The sequence below is a fragment of the Triturus cristatus genome, chromosome 2_1 (genome assembly GCF_964204655.1).
Source record: "Triturus cristatus chromosome 2_1, aTriCri1.1, whole genome shotgun sequence".
Lineage (NCBI taxonomy): Eukaryota > Metazoa > Chordata > Amphibia > Caudata > Salamandridae > Triturus > Triturus cristatus.
In genome coordinates, this window is record NC_140581.1 from 32,497,781 (window position 1) to 32,515,354 (window position 17,574).

Below are 17,574 nucleotides of genomic sequence, written 5' to 3' on the forward strand. Positions count from 1 at the left end.
CTCATCAAACTGAAAGCAAAGGGAAACAAGACGATTTTCCTCGTCCGCGACCGCCTTTACAGAAAAAGAAAGTTGCTGCTTTAACAGTGAGATATGCCACAGATGGTGAGAACCCAGCTCCGGAACCTAACATGGGCAGTAACGCTGCTAGACAGCGCAGCGGAGGTTACAATAGTGCGGCAAGCACTGCGTCCATTTCTGGAGGCGACAGCAACTGAACATTGATCACAGTTGGAACAGCTGACACCCGAGTGGCTCCCACTGACAGATTATGATATAGTTCTTCGAATTGAAGGTGACATACAACGTGTAATAAAAGGGATTTTTGGGGAAAATCTGACTTCTTCGTATGATATACTTTTGGCAGAGAAAGATTGGCCGCCGCCTTTTGTTCTAGCCGCTCCCAGGGGTGAGGAGGTTATACTCCCCAGTTTTTCACAGAACGTCTCCAAGGAGCAAGCAAAGGCTTTTGCAGAGGAGTGGGCTTTGGTGCTTGCACCAGCTCTGTACCGCACGCAGGTTGGCTGGGATAAAGAATCCCCCCGCATTAGATACAATTACGGTCTATGCCACAGCCACAACCCAATATCCCCTCCGGTGGGAGGCAGAAGCTCCCGTTGCGAATATTCTGGATCAACTAGAGAGTATCAAGGAGTAATTGAGTCATGTGTGTCACCAATGAATAATCCTCTATTTACAGTAGCAAAACCCTATGGGTCGTACTGCTGAGTGTTGGATTACCGACATTTGAACTCACATTGTCAGACTTGTGTGGTGCAGAATACCCATAGTTCTGCGTTAGTTGACAGTCTTGCTCGTAAAAAATATAAAACTACACTAGACATTTCTAATGGCTTTTTTACACACAATCTATCAACTGAAAGCAGTCCATGGACCGCCTTCACAGCGGGTGGGAAACAAAAAAAAATTACTCGTTCGACAGTGGGCTACAAAATAACCCTGTTTTTTTTGCCACCCTTATAGTCTCTTTGTTAAACAGCATAGATGAAGACGCATACTCGTACGTTGAGGATATCTATCGAACGGACGACTAGTTATGGCTGCATCTTTGTCGCACGGATCGCATCATAGTTTTGTTTGCTGACCACGGTTACAAATTTAACTTTGCAAAATCACACATTGCAGAGTAAACAGTGTTGTTTTTGGGCTACGAGCTCAACAATGAAGGACGAGGCTTGGTACCTCACTTCTTGGAAAAATGTGCACGTTTGCGCCCTCCGACTACACTGAAAAAGTTACAGTCTTTGCTGTTTTTTTTATTTCTTTCAAACATACATTCCTGATTATGCCCAGCGTATCAAGCCTTTGTATGCTTTGATACAACCTACTTTTTCAAAAGCCTGCTGGCTTCCGGAACATTCTACTATACTGCAATCTTTGCAGTCTGATCTTATTGCATCAAAATTCTTGTTGACCTGTGATAACCATACTAACCTGGTCATACGAATCGTCCCAAGCCATGTGGGTTTCACTTACTTGACGTTTAATGAAGGAGACACAGTACCTATTGCTTACAAATCACATTTGTACACTTCAGCAGAATTGCGGTTTTCCTCTATTGAAAAAGTTTTGACGGCTGTCCAGATGGCGATCCTAAAGGAACGCGCACTGGCACAAGGGAAACGGATTTTGGTTGTAACACCATGTCCAGCTCTGGAAGCGGTGACAAAGGCAAGTGTACCAAACTCTAAGGCTTTGCATCCCTTTTGGATACAATGTGCCACATCTTTGACCTCTCCAGATGTCACGTTTATTTTTGACTCGTCATTATGTACACAGGAGTTCTTGCAGTATGAATTTGTTCATCCTCCTCCTCTGTCAATGTACCCCCTTGAGCAGTACCAATGTATAATTTACGCTGCCGGTTCAGCACAGCCGGCAACCGGGTCAAAGCATGCTTACTCGGCGGTCTGTCAGGTACCATAGTGAACGGGGAGTTGAAGTCCAATGTTGTTCATATACAGGCACTAGGAGACTGTACAGCACAATTAGCAGAGCTGCGCACTTTGGTACGAGCTCTGGAGTTTGCAGATCCAATAGTGACTACTTTCATTGTAAGCGATTCATATTACTGTGTCCAGTCTTTCAATAACAACTTATTCTTTTGGTCTCAAAATGACTATCATGATTCTAAAGGCAGAGCAATTAAACATAAAACGCTTTGGGTTTGAGTTGCAGATCTTAAAGATCGTCTGCCTCTCATACAGGTGATTCATACTCTTGGTCATCAGCGTGTAGGAGTGCACGCAGTTGGCAACAGTTTGGCAGATGAAGCTGCCATAAAAGCAGTATCCACGTGTTCTGTTGCAGCAGTTACAAGATCCATGAATAAGATTGAAAAATGACATTTTGGCAGCAATAGCTGCTACAGAGAGGGGAGATAATTACCTGCAGGGTTTCCCTTCCAAATACTCTTATCATTTAAGTCCTGGCAATGTTCCATATGTAAGAATTAACAACTTTGGTGACAGTTTGATTCCCAACACAAACCGCAGACCTTCACTGATAACAGCCGCACACGAAGGCATGGTTTTGGCGCATGCTGGGGTGTCTGCAACTGTTTCTATCTTGCAGCAGCGTTACTGGTGGCGCGGCTTATATAAACAAACCCGTAATTACATACTTTCATGTGACATTTGTCAGCAGATTAAGCTGTCTACGGCAATGCGCCCACCACAAACACAGCTATGCATTTCTAATAAACCTTTCAGTTGTGTCCTTTTTCTTCAGATACTTCCTATAAGTTTATCTTAGTTGCAGTTGATTTGTTCACACGCTTTCTATGGGTTTGGCCACAACGCAGTGCTGATGCCCGAACTGTCATCAGGGATTTGCATTTCTTTCTGGGAATTTTTGCATGTGGCACCTTCCATTTGGACCAGGGTTCAGTGTTCACCTCTAAGGTGTACAAGGATACCATAAGGTCTTTGGGGGTGCAGATCAATTGTTTGTCTTCTATCAGGCCTGAGGGCAATTCGGTTGTGGAGCGAATGAACCATGACTTAAAGAAATCCTTGACAGCTAGGGTCATAGGGACTGGCAGGATCTGGTTCGTCCATTTGTATAGCGTACAGCGTGCACTAAATACTCTCCCTAGAAGATCTCCGGGTGGGCGGATCCCATACGAAATGCTCTTCGGCATGAAAATGTTTGTGCCAGACCTTGATGGTCTAGACATGGTGGCATCAGCCGCATCCTTTGACGTAGATAATCATTCTACTGTATTATAGAAACTACAAGAGACCCGTGACAGTCTTGCAAAGGAACATTTACCCTCACCCACTGATACTGCGTATCAGATTCCGGTAGACGGCTGGCTACCCAAAATCGGAGACCTGGTCCGAGAGAAGGTGGAGAACAAGAAAGAGTTTGGCCCCTCTGATCATGCACCTGTTCCAGTGCTTGGAGTGAAGGTTACTTGTACAGTCATTTTTACCACCTCTTCCTGGTTGAAAAGACAACAGGTAAATCTTAGTGGACAATGTCAACCTACAACATCTGGCCGATCCTGAATAGCATCACGCCAGCGGTCTCTAGAACAACTGTATTGAGAGATCCAGGCTTACCCACTACTAACAATACGCAGGATGACACCGCCATTGAGCTGGACTCTGTTAACAATCCTTTGCTGCTCCGGCCATCTTCCACACATAATGAAGACACTGAATATGCTTATCCCACTACAGTGTCATCACCTGGTTTGCGACCTGAGGCCATTAATGAATCACGTTTTTCCTTTGACTCACATTCCACATCATCAAAGGCCCCTTCCAAATTTTCTATTTTTGTCGCCTGGTTTAAACTAACTTATTTGGTTCCGCCCTGGACATACATCTGGTTCGTGCTCATCGCAATTGTTTTGGTCATGTCCATTGGCTTTGTGACATTTTTTCTCCTTCTAATCAATGGTCACTACCTTCCTGAAAGCTTTCCTGTTAAACTGGTAGATGGAACTTTGGCTCCGCACTCTTCTTCTCTCATAATGAAAAGAGACCAGACTTTTGTCAACATCACTGCCTGGCCAGTTATAGATGGCATAGTTTGGGATGCTGTAGATTTTCAAATCCATGGCCCTACAGAGATAATTCATGTGCCAAATGTGCTTTGTGTTTCAATGGGTGATGTAGTGAAACATAACATACGGTCTGATGATTGGGACGTACAAGCCTTACAATCCTTGTTTTCAGATTTGAAATACTAATCTGCCTTTGATGCTGAAGATTTGTATTTGAATACTGCAAATTCTGCGGATTTGTTTTGCTATCAGCACTATGGTCATCATTATCTGCATAAAGCTAATCCGTTTAGAAATGTATTTAATTATACACAATGGGAACATTGCCCGGCTCCTTTGGAAGGCAGCTCTAAAACGTTTTTGAAAAAATTCACATAGTTTACCGACTTTGATAAATCAAACCCTGTGTCGTTCTATTTTAAATTACATTTTTCTTCAAATTCTAAAATAATGCTCAACCGCACTAAATTATTATATTCGAAATCCTTTATTGATAAATTGTCAGTGGGTGGCTATGATCAGTGGAAATCCACAATTGATCTTAAATCAGTTTGGGGTTCTAAATCCTGGCAAGTGCATGGCACAGAAGCGTTACATCGCGCATGCCTCATACCATCACAGATTCTATTTCTAAATGAATCGATTTATCGAACTACTTGTTTTGGATTGGCAACTTCCAAGCAAATGAATGCCCCTGCTATTCTGGCACTAGCTGCATATCAGAACTGGAGCAATTGTACTAATTATTCCATGGCTGAATTACAATTACTTTTTAACAATGACACCTTTAATTTTTCTAGTTTGGACCCCCTAGGTTAGTTGGTTTGGCAAACTAGTTCAAATACTTGCCAACTTCGTTTCCATGACAAGGCTCCTGGTTACACACAGGATAGGCCTGATCCTCGTTTTGCTAACTCCCATTCAGACACTACATATTCCGTTGACAAGTTATGTCAAAATTGGTTTCAACACTCGACTCTAGCTTCAGTGAAACAACATTTGTCGTTATTATCAGGTGACATTGATTTGACAGATTTTATAAAAAGACCTGCTGGTCCAAGATCAAAAAGATGTATTTATGCAATTTACAATGAAATCTAGAATCTATCCCAAGTTGAAGCAGCTTCACGTTTAAGGGCAATTGATCAGGCTAATCTTGAAAAAGTGCTTGCTGTTGTTGATAATAGTATTAACACACTTTCTTCCCGCGTTTACACATTGGACAATCTTATTTCATCTGTTGTTGACATTGTGCAAGAGGATGTTTCTGTTTTGTATCGTGGTCAAAATCAATTGCGTTCAGTTATGCAATTTGCGTGGACTTTACAGACTCTAAAGATGGGGAAAGTTCCTTGGATTGCTTGAACGCCTCATCGTTATTTTTGCCCTTTAACTTGACATCAAAACAGTAGTTTAAGTCCATGAAAGATGCTACATATTCTCTTTTGCATATTGAAAAGTTAGATCTGTTACCATTCTCTGTGGTAGAAACAGACTCAGCTGTCTGGCTCATCCATGGGGTGATAACTCTCCCATTTTCCTTGTTTAAATATACCTCATGCATGAAACACTATCCACTAGGCCGCTTCGATCCCTTAGGCAGTGTTTTTCTTCACAAAGTTTGGTCATTATCTTTCACATACAGATGTTTGCAGCATGAAAAAGAAGTATGCCTAACTGGGGAATCATGTGATACCACAATAGGTAATTCCCTTGTTTGTAAGAACATCCAGTTGCATGGCTCCTGTAACCTTACGGCCCGAATCTTGCATGTGTTTTAAAAGGTATACCCGTGCCAGCTATTACACCCACTTTCATCTGCTTGCAAACTGTAGTTATTTGCTTTTAAATAATGAAGAATGCTGCAGCATACTAGCCGGCATCCCTTACATTGTAACTGTTTCACAGCGTGTGGTTTGTTGTAAAAATTAGCTTTTTCCACCCCCACACGGGAGGCTCGATAACTCGATTAAGCCTTCCATTCCGACCTTGAAGGCAGACGACAACAAGTTGAGCAGAATAAGTGGATTGTTATCCCAAAAAGAAGTTTCACTCACATCTGCCCGTGAGACCTCCGTCCTTCCTGTGGCTAATACCCGTACAGAGGTACAAGCGCTTCTTAAAACTGACCTCCCACTACATTTCGGTGCGTTGATTCACACTTTCTTCAATGTTTCTAACACTACAGGCATTGCTCATTTTTTTAAAGCTGTTGGCTCTGGCCTTGTGACCTCTTTCCAAACTATATTTGGTGTGATACTACCATTTATCCATTCTCTTTTATCCAGCGTCTTCTGTGGCTTGCCACCATTGCTTGCCTTAACTGCTGGGTTTGCTGTTACTTTCCCTGCTACGAAATGGATGCTCTTCCTGTGGTCCTGCATGGCCAAGACCGGCTGCAGATGCTCCATAACCGTATGCTTGAATGCTACGGTACTCTGCCCCTGGCCACACTGAGTGTGGCTTATGGATTATCTTTTCACTTTGTCTATTACACTTGCGTGCAACCTGTCTTCAACTGCTTGGATTGCTCCTTTCAATGGGCATTGGATCTTTGCCTCTCCAATACGGCATTTCCTCCACCTGATTTATAACTGCTAATGAGTCCCCTAGTGGCCCATGAGGAAGAATGTTCCGGTGTTGGAATTATGGCCTGCGCAGCAGTGCTGGGAGTTCTAGCTGAATGGGATATCTGTGCAGCGGCACAGGATTTCCTACAACGGAATATCACGCATGGAAGCACCCATTGTTGAGGAACATATATGTTCATTCACTCTGCTTGATTGGGTGGAATCACTTTTTTCTGATAATCACAATGACTTCCTCTTGGAGGCTATTGCAACCTATTGCAACCTACTGTTCGTACACCTTGCTGGATTGACTCAGCCACCTTATCCTTGCTGGATATTTTTTTTTTTTTGTGTGTGCCCATTTTGGACACAAACTATATTTTTATTCTTTTTGACCTCAAGTTCCCCGCAAATCTAAGGTATCATTGATACATATGCTCTTAATTCTTGCTCAGACTTTGTTTGAAAGCTGTGTTCTCTTTAAGACCACTGTCCGATGGACTGACCAAGGGGAGGGTGTAGTGAGGATATGGACACACCTGAGGACATTGCTAAGTTAGCATAAGTTAGTATATGCTTGGCCGCCGTTTTGCCGCTTTTGCTCATGTTACTACATGCCACATTTCTCGTAAACACTTTGCTTGCTCGCTTTCACATGAGAACTGTCTGCATTTCACATATTTAGTTGAACACTCTGCTCTCATCTGTACAGCGTGTTCAAGGTCGAAAAACAATGAGCTCTGTTAATTTGCTTTGGTCAGTCTCACGTCCCTAGCCATAACATAGAACACAGCTGCAAACCTGGAAATCTGGTGCTTTTAATATTGCCTCGCATGCATGTTAACACACTTGGAGAAACGCTTTCCAGGACAGAAGAGCTGTGCTCGTCCGGTGATGTAAATTCCTGCTCCATAACTCGTAGGTATGGGGTCTCCGTGACAAAGCCTGGAGGTCTTCCATAATTATAATAAACTAGCTTCTAGCACGGGGAGGGTGATAAGGCGCTATAGTCCTGTTTCCACCATCATTATAATATGATTTCCCCTTTTGTTCTATATGGAATTGTAACAATGCTGATTTGTTTGATTTTATACATATTGCTGCTAGTATTGGCTAGTATACTGCATTATAGAGCACGTTAGTTAAAATAAAAAATTTAAACTGTCCCTTGGCTCTATTTACTCATGTTGTGGACAAGTACGAGAGTTTGAATGAAAGAGTGTTCTTGTTCCCACGTATCCTGAGAGGGACGGAGTAGCATGTTCTAGGATATCTAATCATTGGTAGCTTTGCTGTAGCACGGAGAATGAATGAGACACTATAGCTAGTCGGATTGGGGTTCTGGGCACCAAGGTGGGTATTTTGGTACACCACTACCCACCGAGGTCCTGGTTTCCTGCACATAGTTCTGGGTATGTGCAGAATCCCTGCAACGGGAGCAGATTCCCCCCTCAGCCTGCACCACCCCTAGGATGGGGCAGGTGTGGTGAACCCCTCTCCTGAAATTCCATCATCTTGAGATGGTGAGAAAACCTCCAATCAGGGCTAAGGTAGTGTCTCTCCCACAATAAGTGGTCACTAGAAGGTGTAGACACCCCAAAAGGTAAGTAGCCCATTGGATACTACCTGTCTCCCTTGTAATGCCCCTAAATTCAGCATTTAGGTGGCTCCCCAGACCTGAACCTCAGATTCATCGGATCAAAGAAGACCAGGACAGAAGGCCTTCTACGTGAGAACAGAGGCCCTCCTGCAGAAAGAAAAGGCGTCAAACCCTGCCTGCTGTAAGAATGACTCGACAATCGCTACTGCTGTGTCGTCCTGAACCCTGAAAGGACTCCAAGAACCCCAGAAAGCCTCCACCCTTTAAGAAATCACCAAGAAGCTCCTTTGGAGTGAAGGTATAACTCCCCTGCGCATTGTAGGCACCAATCCAGTGAAATCCTGGTTTGTCGACTTGCTGCTCCCCAATGACCTTGATGCAGCACTGAAGCAAGAAGAGCTCCGGAGGGTCAGATCTGCCTCTCCACCTTGTTTGGAGGCACCAGGAACTACTGGAGCCATGGTGTACCAATACCCGGAGAAACGGATCAGCACCAGTAAAAACCAAGAGGAAGAGTCTACTCCGGACTCCCAAAGCACCTGAAGCAAGCACCTGTCAAGGAACTTTGAGACACCCAAGACCCACTTCCTGAGTGGCCCAGTTGTCCTGAAATCGCCTCTCCGAGTTGCCTGCCCCTGATCCCGAGGAGCCTGAAGACGCATGACGCCCAGCTGACCTGTTATAGATGACCAGTCCTGGTGTTTTTTGAGTGTTGAGCAGAAGATACCTTTGAACTCAGGGTTTCTTCCATACATGTGTTTTTTTATTATTTTTCTATTACATTAGATTGATTGTGCAACTTTACCGTCCTGAAGATGGCCTCGGGGATCTTCTAAATCGTCAGAGACCGAAACATCGACGCTCTTGCACCTTTTTGTTTGTATTTATGTTCTTAACAGGCATAATGAAAGCAATATGAAAGAATCTGTTTAACTCTGATATATGGTGTTTCTCATCCATATGCATATAAAAGCAAAAGGTGTTAGATTACTACTGTGAAACAAATAGATATTATCTGTAGTACTTTAGTTGCCGTACATGTTGAATTGAATATATTTTTCTCAAAAAACTGGATTAAAGTAACCATTTGTATAACATTGTGTTTTGAGAAATTCCCTGACTGTGAGAAATTATGTTCACTTTTGTGACACGTTTTGAAATTAGAAATAATACCTGAATGATTCCTCTAGGGACATTTGTATTTTGTGATTGATTATACCCAGTCCCAAGGGGATTATTGTGTTGCCCTATTGTATATTAGACCTGTTATCTCTGCATCCGGCACCACCACCAACCAACTAGCTCTGCTCCCATGGTCCCCAGGCCCTTGTGACCTCCTCCTTCCAAAGAGACCCACCGAGCTTACCTGCAAGTCCAACTGTGCAGTGCATTTTCATGTGCCTCCCTTTCCAAGGCACTCAGTACTCCCGAACTTGCCCTGCTGAAACTTTGGACCTGGTCCCAACATCGACCTAAAACGAGAAGGTGAATTTCATGAAAACCTTGCCTGATTTCATATGCATTTTTCCTCTTTTTCCCCATTGATGCCTATGGTGCGTATTTGCACATAAAATTGATATAATTTCCGAACTTTGCAAAATCGTAACTCCGAAAGTACTTAGCTTAGAACTGTGTTCTTGGTGTTAAAAAATATATAAAAATCGACTTTATGTTTACAAATTGGTCTCAGATTTATTCTTGAGTTTGTGTCTCATTTATTGCCTCTGTGAGTACAACAGATGCTTAGCACTGCCCTCTGATAAGCCTAACTGCTCGCCCACACTACCACAAAAAGAGCACTGAAATGATCTGCTTTTACCTCTGTGTACCATATGAGGATTCTCTGGACTCTGCACAGTGTACTTCTTTTTAATACACTATATAGAGAGCCAGCTTCCTACAAATACATTACATTCTCTGTTCTGCTGTGAACCCTCCGGAGTCTACCAGCAATGTTCTTAATGTGCTGATGCACACAGCGGACCCTGGAGCCCAAGCCTTACACATTTCCTGTGGTAGGAGCAGGACAGTGTCCACAACACCTGCCTCTGACATCCTTTGGATCCCAATGCCATGGCAGTTTGACTCTCTTCAGAAGCTGACTTGTGGATGCCAGGACTGCATGGAACGATACATCTGAATGAAGGTGCAATAGAAGGCAGAAGTTAAGTTACCTCTGAGTTTGTAACTACTCTTTGCATTGTATGTGCAGCTGCATTCCAGGCATGCTTGTATGTCCTTGATGCACCTCACACGTAACTGCTACCAATGGGTGCTGGGCATGTGTGATCTCATGCAGAGTGCAGGAGAAGGTGGCTTCTCACACAACATGGGATTTTAGAATATCTGTGACTTGCTACACTGTCTTGCTGTGTGTCAGGTGAATCTCTAAAGGAAACCTCTGGCATAGTATTGTGTGTATAGCTGTGTTGACTCTATGTGCATTTCCTGCACAGTTCTGATGTTATGGTTCTGCCATCGTAGTGGGTTCATGATGAGGTCCTGTTAAGGTATATCACATTGTGGCATGAAGACTTCAGAACACTTGTGATGGTTGGGTTCAGTGTAATTGAAAAACATATTTATTTTCCAATCAAGACAGTTCTGGGTATTTTGTATATATAGCCCTTTCTGTTTCACAATGATCTTCTTCTTGCAGGCTGTGTTGTTACCCAAATCGCAACATCCTGTGGCTCTGATGGCCATTCTCTGGCGCTGACTGACAGCGGAGAGGTCTTCAGCTGGGGAGACGGAGATTATGGCAAACTTGGTCACGGGAACAGTGAGCGACAACGCAGGCCCCGGCTGATTGAGATATTCCAGGGCGAGGAAGTGACCCAGGTGAGTATCTCCTGGTTCCTGAGGGCCTACCTGAAGGCCTGTGACTGCTTGGCACTTTAAGTAGGTTTCACTGTTTATAGGACCCTGCTCTACACATCCAGTAGTTTATTTTAAAGTATCTGCGTCTCAAACTCTATGGATTATGTGGTGCTTAATCTGAGATACAACATCTCACTTTTCATCTGACTGTGCTGTGACTGATCTGTGTCTAAATTAGTTTGTCCTGCTGTTTAATGTGCCTGATCTGTGGCTTGATAAAGCTTGTCCTATTGACTCCATCTATGATGTTAGCTGCGAAGCAAAGGGGTGTCAGATGTTCCTTAGTACCATCAGTAATAGCCCCGTACCATGGGGAGAGGTGGTACAATGTCACTTTACCCTTGGAGTAAAAAAAGTCTTGTACTGTTCCAGATTGACTTTGGAGCACCAGCGGGTGGCTGAGTGAAGCTCTGCCTGCTTCTGCGGATACTAAAGCTAACCTGTCTGCCCTGGTACACATGTGCCATGCCTCATCTAAAAATATCTGAAACTTGCTCTCCTGCTGACTGTGGTGTCTCATGTGTGTCCAAATAAAGTTTGCTGTTATCTAGTCAGCAGCATCCTGGGGTCGGCTGTGCTTCATCTATTGCTAAACAAAGCATCTTTTATTGCTGACTGAGATATGGGATAACATAAATGTTTCATTTTAGTGTCTCACTCTGCTGCCCGCTGTGTCTCATCTGTGTACAGGGGGATGTCCCTTGGGTATATTTAGCTGCTGAAGTAGAAGCCACTGGCCTACCATCATTTTCATTGGCCAACATCACTCCCACAACTTTCAAAGGTCAGACCAAGTTGGAGTAAACCCAGTTTGTGACATCCAACTTCCCCCCGACCCTGGGCATATACAAGAGCAGCACATTCTGTATCACAGCTCTGGAGCAGCTAAGCAGGAAGGGAACCTGGCTCCATCAGGAGAGCTTCTGGGTCACATAAAACAACTGCTGGAGGCCGGAGCCTAGAAAAGGCCTAGCCCAGGTTGGATTCGCCAAGAAAACTTTTGGCTACAGGAAGTAAATGGGGAAGTCTGCGATGATGCTTCCTTATGTCAGTTGACCCCCAACATAACCAGATCATCACAAACTCTACGTCCATGGGGGAGCACTCCTTCAGGTGCAGACTGATATCATTGGACAATAAAGCCCCAACTAGTGTGTGCCCTGCAAGACTGGGCCACATTCAGTAAAAAGAATCACAAACTGCCTACTTCCTTCTCCCCAGAGAGGGCTTGAGAGAATCCCCTACCTTTCCATATTTGGGGTAGGGGCTGCCTTGGGTTACCCCACTACACCTGTTGTGCTACATTCACCTGCCCTGTGAATACCTCCAGCTGTGGGGATTCAGCATTCGGCCTTCCCTTGTTACTTTGTGGTTGTCACCCTGCCTAGTGGTTTCACCTCTGATACTCATGTAACTTGCTTCCACCGCTAACCTGGTTGTAACTTTAAAAGGTGTTGCCTCCTTCACCAACGTCACAATAGTATGCCACCTTACCTTCACTGTTAGAGCATGATTTGGCGTTTGGAGGATGGGTTCCTCCATCACAAATGTGGCTGATATCCCATCTGCCACATTACAAGCGCAATATATCCTTTGTCACTTCTGACATGGCAGACAGGACAAGCATCATGCTTGTGACGGAGTATCCATCTGCCAAACTCTACATCAGGCCCTTAGATCAGAGAGCATTTCACAGTACGACTCACAAAAGAGGCCCCAGTGACACAGCATACACAGTCCCTGGGTGTTTCAGCTCTGGCTGTTCTTCCCTTAAGTATCGGAAATAAAGAGGATCTCTAGGCCTTTGGGCATCTTCTATTAAAAATCACCTTCCCCCTATGGGCGAAAATATTAGGTGGTCTTTATGGAACCTCTCTGGTGAAGAAGAAGGTAGTCAATCATTTCTTATAGTCACTAATGATCTGTAATTGGATGCAGTTTTAATTTGCTGGGCCCCAAGGCGCACAGCAGAGGGCTCCCAAGATTCCCTGCTTGGGGGGCAGTAACAGTTATCTCACCATATAGCTGGGACGTCTTCCTCCCCAGGCACTCTTCTGTAATCTGGTCTGGTTAATCAACAACGTCTAAGCCTACAGATGAAGATCAGAGGATACGCTGTTTATTCTTGATAGATTCTTCTCGCATAAGGGTGTGTGTGTGCGTGTGTACATTTGTAGGTGTAGGTGTAGGTGTAGGTGTGTGTGTGTAAATTTGTGTGTGTGTGTATGTGTGTGTGTTTTTTCATACTATGCTGTGTGGAGAAGGGTTTGTATAGCCCTGTAGAAGTAATTTTTTTGTATATTTATGTATATTTTTATGCAACATTTATTGTTAATATAAGAAGAAGTGTGTGGATTAAAATAAGCATATCATTAAAAAACAATGATTAAAAAGAGGATGAAAAATACATTTGGGGGCATATTTATGAGCCCCTTGCACCACCGGAGCGTCCCTTTTTGGGACGCTCCGGCAGCACAAACTACAAAATCATATTTATGAGGTCACGCAAAACCACTTTGCATGGCTTTGATTGGCCTCAAAGATATGGAGTTGCCTTACTCTGTCTTAGGAATGCATTCCATGGCATTGCAGTGGGGTTTCCCATGCAACACCTGTGGATTTAACGCTTCCCCAGATTTAAAAAACAATGTAAACCTGGAGATGCCCCAAAACCTTACGCCTCACCTCGCAATGAGGAGAAATATGGGGCATTCCTGTCTTTTCACTTTGATGTAGGGTAGCTTAGCAAGGTGACTTGCTGTGCTGCCCTACGCCAAACCCCATAAATTAAGCCCTTAGTGTATGTATATCACAAGTTGGGCTCAACTTAAATGTTTGAAATAAATATTTACCATTAGATGTAGAATTGTTATTGTTAGGCGGTTTTGTTCTGATCTGAGAGCTGGCAATGTATCACCAGCTACCCTTTGACCTGCCTATGGCCAGTGCCAGACTGCATTTGGCTGTCTGGGTGGCTGGCACAGCAATGGACTCTCATAGACCAGGCATGAACAGAGAGAGTCCCCTCTATATTTTGTTCAGTCATTCTCGTGCCTTCCCATTACATCCACCACAGTAACCGCTGGAAGTCTTGTCTCCAAACAGAGCTTTCTCTGTGCCTCAGTGCCCCAAAAACTTGCTTTTTAGTGCTTCTCTTTTCATCATTTTTTAAAGCTTTATTTGTTTTGCATTGCCATATACTGAAGTAACTTAACTTGCAATTCCTTTGAAATACGTATGTACAAGGATACTGGAAATGTAGGATGCAGTCTCTGACAAAGTACTTGACAGTCTAACATAATATTTAACAGTCACTCTTGTACAGTACTTGACCATCTCTTACAAAGTCTTGAAGAGGTACTTACACAGTATTGAAGATTGTCTCACACAATACTTGACAGTCTCTTCCACAGTATTTGACATAATCTTACACACTATTAAAGAGTCTCTAAGTCTCTTACACAGTTTTTGACAGTCTCTTGCACAGCATTCAACAGTCCCTTTCATAGTACTCGATAGCCTCTTGCACAGTATTAAAGAGCGTCTTATACAATGACAGTCTTATATATATATAGTTTGCAGCAGTCACTTACAGTCTCTTACACTGTATTGAAGCATCTTTGAGTCTCTTAGACACCACTTGACAGTCTCTTACACAGCCCTCGACAGCCTCTTACATTGTACTTGACAGCCTCTTACACAGTACTTGACAGCCTCTTACACAGTACTTGACAGTTCCTTAGCCAGTACTTGGCAGTTTCTTACACAGTCCTCGAAATTCTTTTACAAAGTACTTGTCAGTTTCTTACACAGTCCTCGACAGTCTTTTACACAGTACTTGACTCTATCTTACACAGTATTGAAGAGTCACTTACACAGAATTAAAGAGTATCTTACACAGTACTTGGAAGTCTACTACACAGTAGTTGACAGTCTTTTACATAGTACTCAACAGTCTCTTACACTGTACATGACCGTCTTTTACACAGTACTTTACAACCTCTTACACTGTATTAAAGATTGTCTTAAATTATACTTGACAGTCTCTTCCACAGTATTAAAGAGTCTCTAAGTCTCTTACACAGTACATGACAGTCTCTTGCACAGCACTCAACAGTCCCTTTCATAGTACTCGATAGCCTCTTGCACAGTATTAAAGAGTGTCTTATAAGACGACAGTCTCATACATAATACTCAGCAGTCACTTACACAGTACTTGACAGTCTTTTACACGGTACTTGACAGTCCCTTAGACAGTACTTGCCAGTTTCTTAAACAGTCCTCGACAGTCTTTTACACAGTACGTGATAGTTTCTTATACAGTATTAGAATATCTTCCACAGTACTTGTCAGACTTTTCCACTGTATTTGATATTCTCTTACACATTATTAGAGAGTCTCATCTCTTTTTGCAGTTTTTAATTAACTTATATTGCACAGTACTTGACAGTCTGTTACAGAGTATATGTGAGGTTCTTACACCATATTTGAGAGTTTCTTACATGGTACTAAACATGATCTTACACAATACCCGACAGTTTTTTTCATGATCCTCGAGGGTCTCTTACGCAGTATTAGACACCCATCCTATGCAGTACTCAACAGTCTTTTCCACAGCATGTGACTGCCTCTTTCACTGTCCTTGGTAGTCTCTTATACAGAATGTGTCAGTCTCTTACACAGTACTTGACAGTTCCTTACACAGTTTTAAAGAATCTCCTATACAGTACTTAAAAGTTTCTTACCCGGCATAGAGAGTTTCTGCTACCAAGTAGTTGACGGTCTCTTGTACAGTATGTGACAGTCTGTTACACTGTATTAAATGCTCTTTTACACTGTACTTGACAGTCTTCTAGACAGTATGAAAGCATGTCTTATTTGTGTTCGACACTCTCTTACACCATACTTGTGTCAGTCTGTTACACATATTCAAATGTCTCCTACACAGTACTTGATAGTCTCTTACACCATCCTTGACAGTCTGTTACACAGTACTTGATGGTCTCTTACACAGTACTTGACATTCTCCCATGCAGTATTAAAAAGCCTCTTACAAAATACTTGACAGTCTCTAAAACAGTACTTGACGGTCTCTTGTACAATACTTGCAGTCTATTACACAGTACATGACAGTCCCTTACACAATACTGGACAGTGTCCCGGACAGTACTCAACAGTCTCTTACACAGTATTGACAGTTTCTGACACAGTATTAAAGAGTCTCTTACCATGCTCTGCAATTTCTTACACAGAACTTGGCATTCTCTTACACTGTATTTGACATTCTCTTACACTATATTTGACAGTCTCTTACACAGTATTAAAGAGTCTAGTACACAGTACTTGATAGCCTTTTGCTCAGTATTGAAGAGTCTTTTGCACGTTACTTGACTTTTTAGGGATCCTCTTATACAATAAATGGCAGTGTCTAACACAGTATGTGATGGTCTTGTCCACAGTATTAGACTGTCTCATGTGCAGTACTTGACAGTCGATTACACAGTACATGATAGTCTCTTACACAATACTTGACATTCGCTTATGCAGTATTAAAGAGCTTCTTACAAAATACTTGACAGTCTCTAAAACAGTACTTGATGGTCTCTTGTACAATACTTGCAGCCTATTACACAGTACATGACAGTCCCTTACACAATACTGGACAGTGTCCCGGACAGTACTCAACAGTCTCTTACACAGTATTGACAGTTTCTTACACAGTATTAAAGAGTCTCTTACCATGCTCGGCAATTTCTTACACAGAACTTGGCATTCTCTTACACTGTATTTGACATTCTCTTACACTATATTTGACAGTCTCTTACACAGTATTAAAGAGTCTAGTACACAGTACTTGATAGCCTTTTGCTCAGTGTTAAAGAGTCTTTTGCACGTTACTTGACTTTTTAGGGATCCTCTTATACAATAAATGGCAGTGTCTAACACAGTATTTGATGGTCTCGTCCACAGTATTAGACTGTCTCATATGCAGTACTTGATAGTCGTTTACACAGTACTTGATGGTCACTTATACAATACTTGACATTCTCTTACGTAGTATTAAAGATCTTCTTACAACAATTGACAGTCTTTAGCACAGTACTTGACGGTCTCTTGCACACGACTTGCAGTCTATTACACAGCACTTAAAAGTCTCTTACACAATACTGGACAGTCTCCCGGACAGTACTGAACAGTCTCTTACACAGTATTGCAGTTTCTTACCTAGCATTAGAATTTCTTACACGGTTATTAAAGAGTCTCTTAAACCATACTTGACAGCTTCTTACGCAGTATTAAAGAGTCTCTTACCGTGCTCGGCAATTTCTTACACTGTATTTGGCAGTCTTTTACACAGTATTAAAAGTCTATTACACAGCACTTGACAGACTCTTACCAGTATTAAAGAGTCTAGTACACAGTACTTGATAGCCTTTTGCTCAGTAGTAAAGAGTCTTTTGCATGTTACTTGACTTTTTAGGGATTCT

The 17,574-nt window shown here is 42.7% G+C and overlaps 1 protein-coding gene across 7 annotated transcripts in view; it reads left to right on the forward strand.

Moving 5' to 3' along the window:
- Positions 1 to 17,574, forward strand: part of LOC146863653 (putative E3 ubiquitin-protein ligase HERC1) — a 1,482,062-nt gene that overhangs the window by 1,224,907 nt on the left and 239,581 nt on the right. For all 7 annotated transcript variants that reach the window (XM_085627737.1, XM_085627739.1, XM_085627735.1 and 4 more), the window contains one exon: positions 10,866 to 11,047. In XM_085627737.1, coding sequence (XP_085483863.1) covers positions 10,866 to 11,047 — 182 coding nt within the window. The remainder of the gene's footprint in view (positions 1 to 10,865; positions 11,048 to 17,574) is intronic.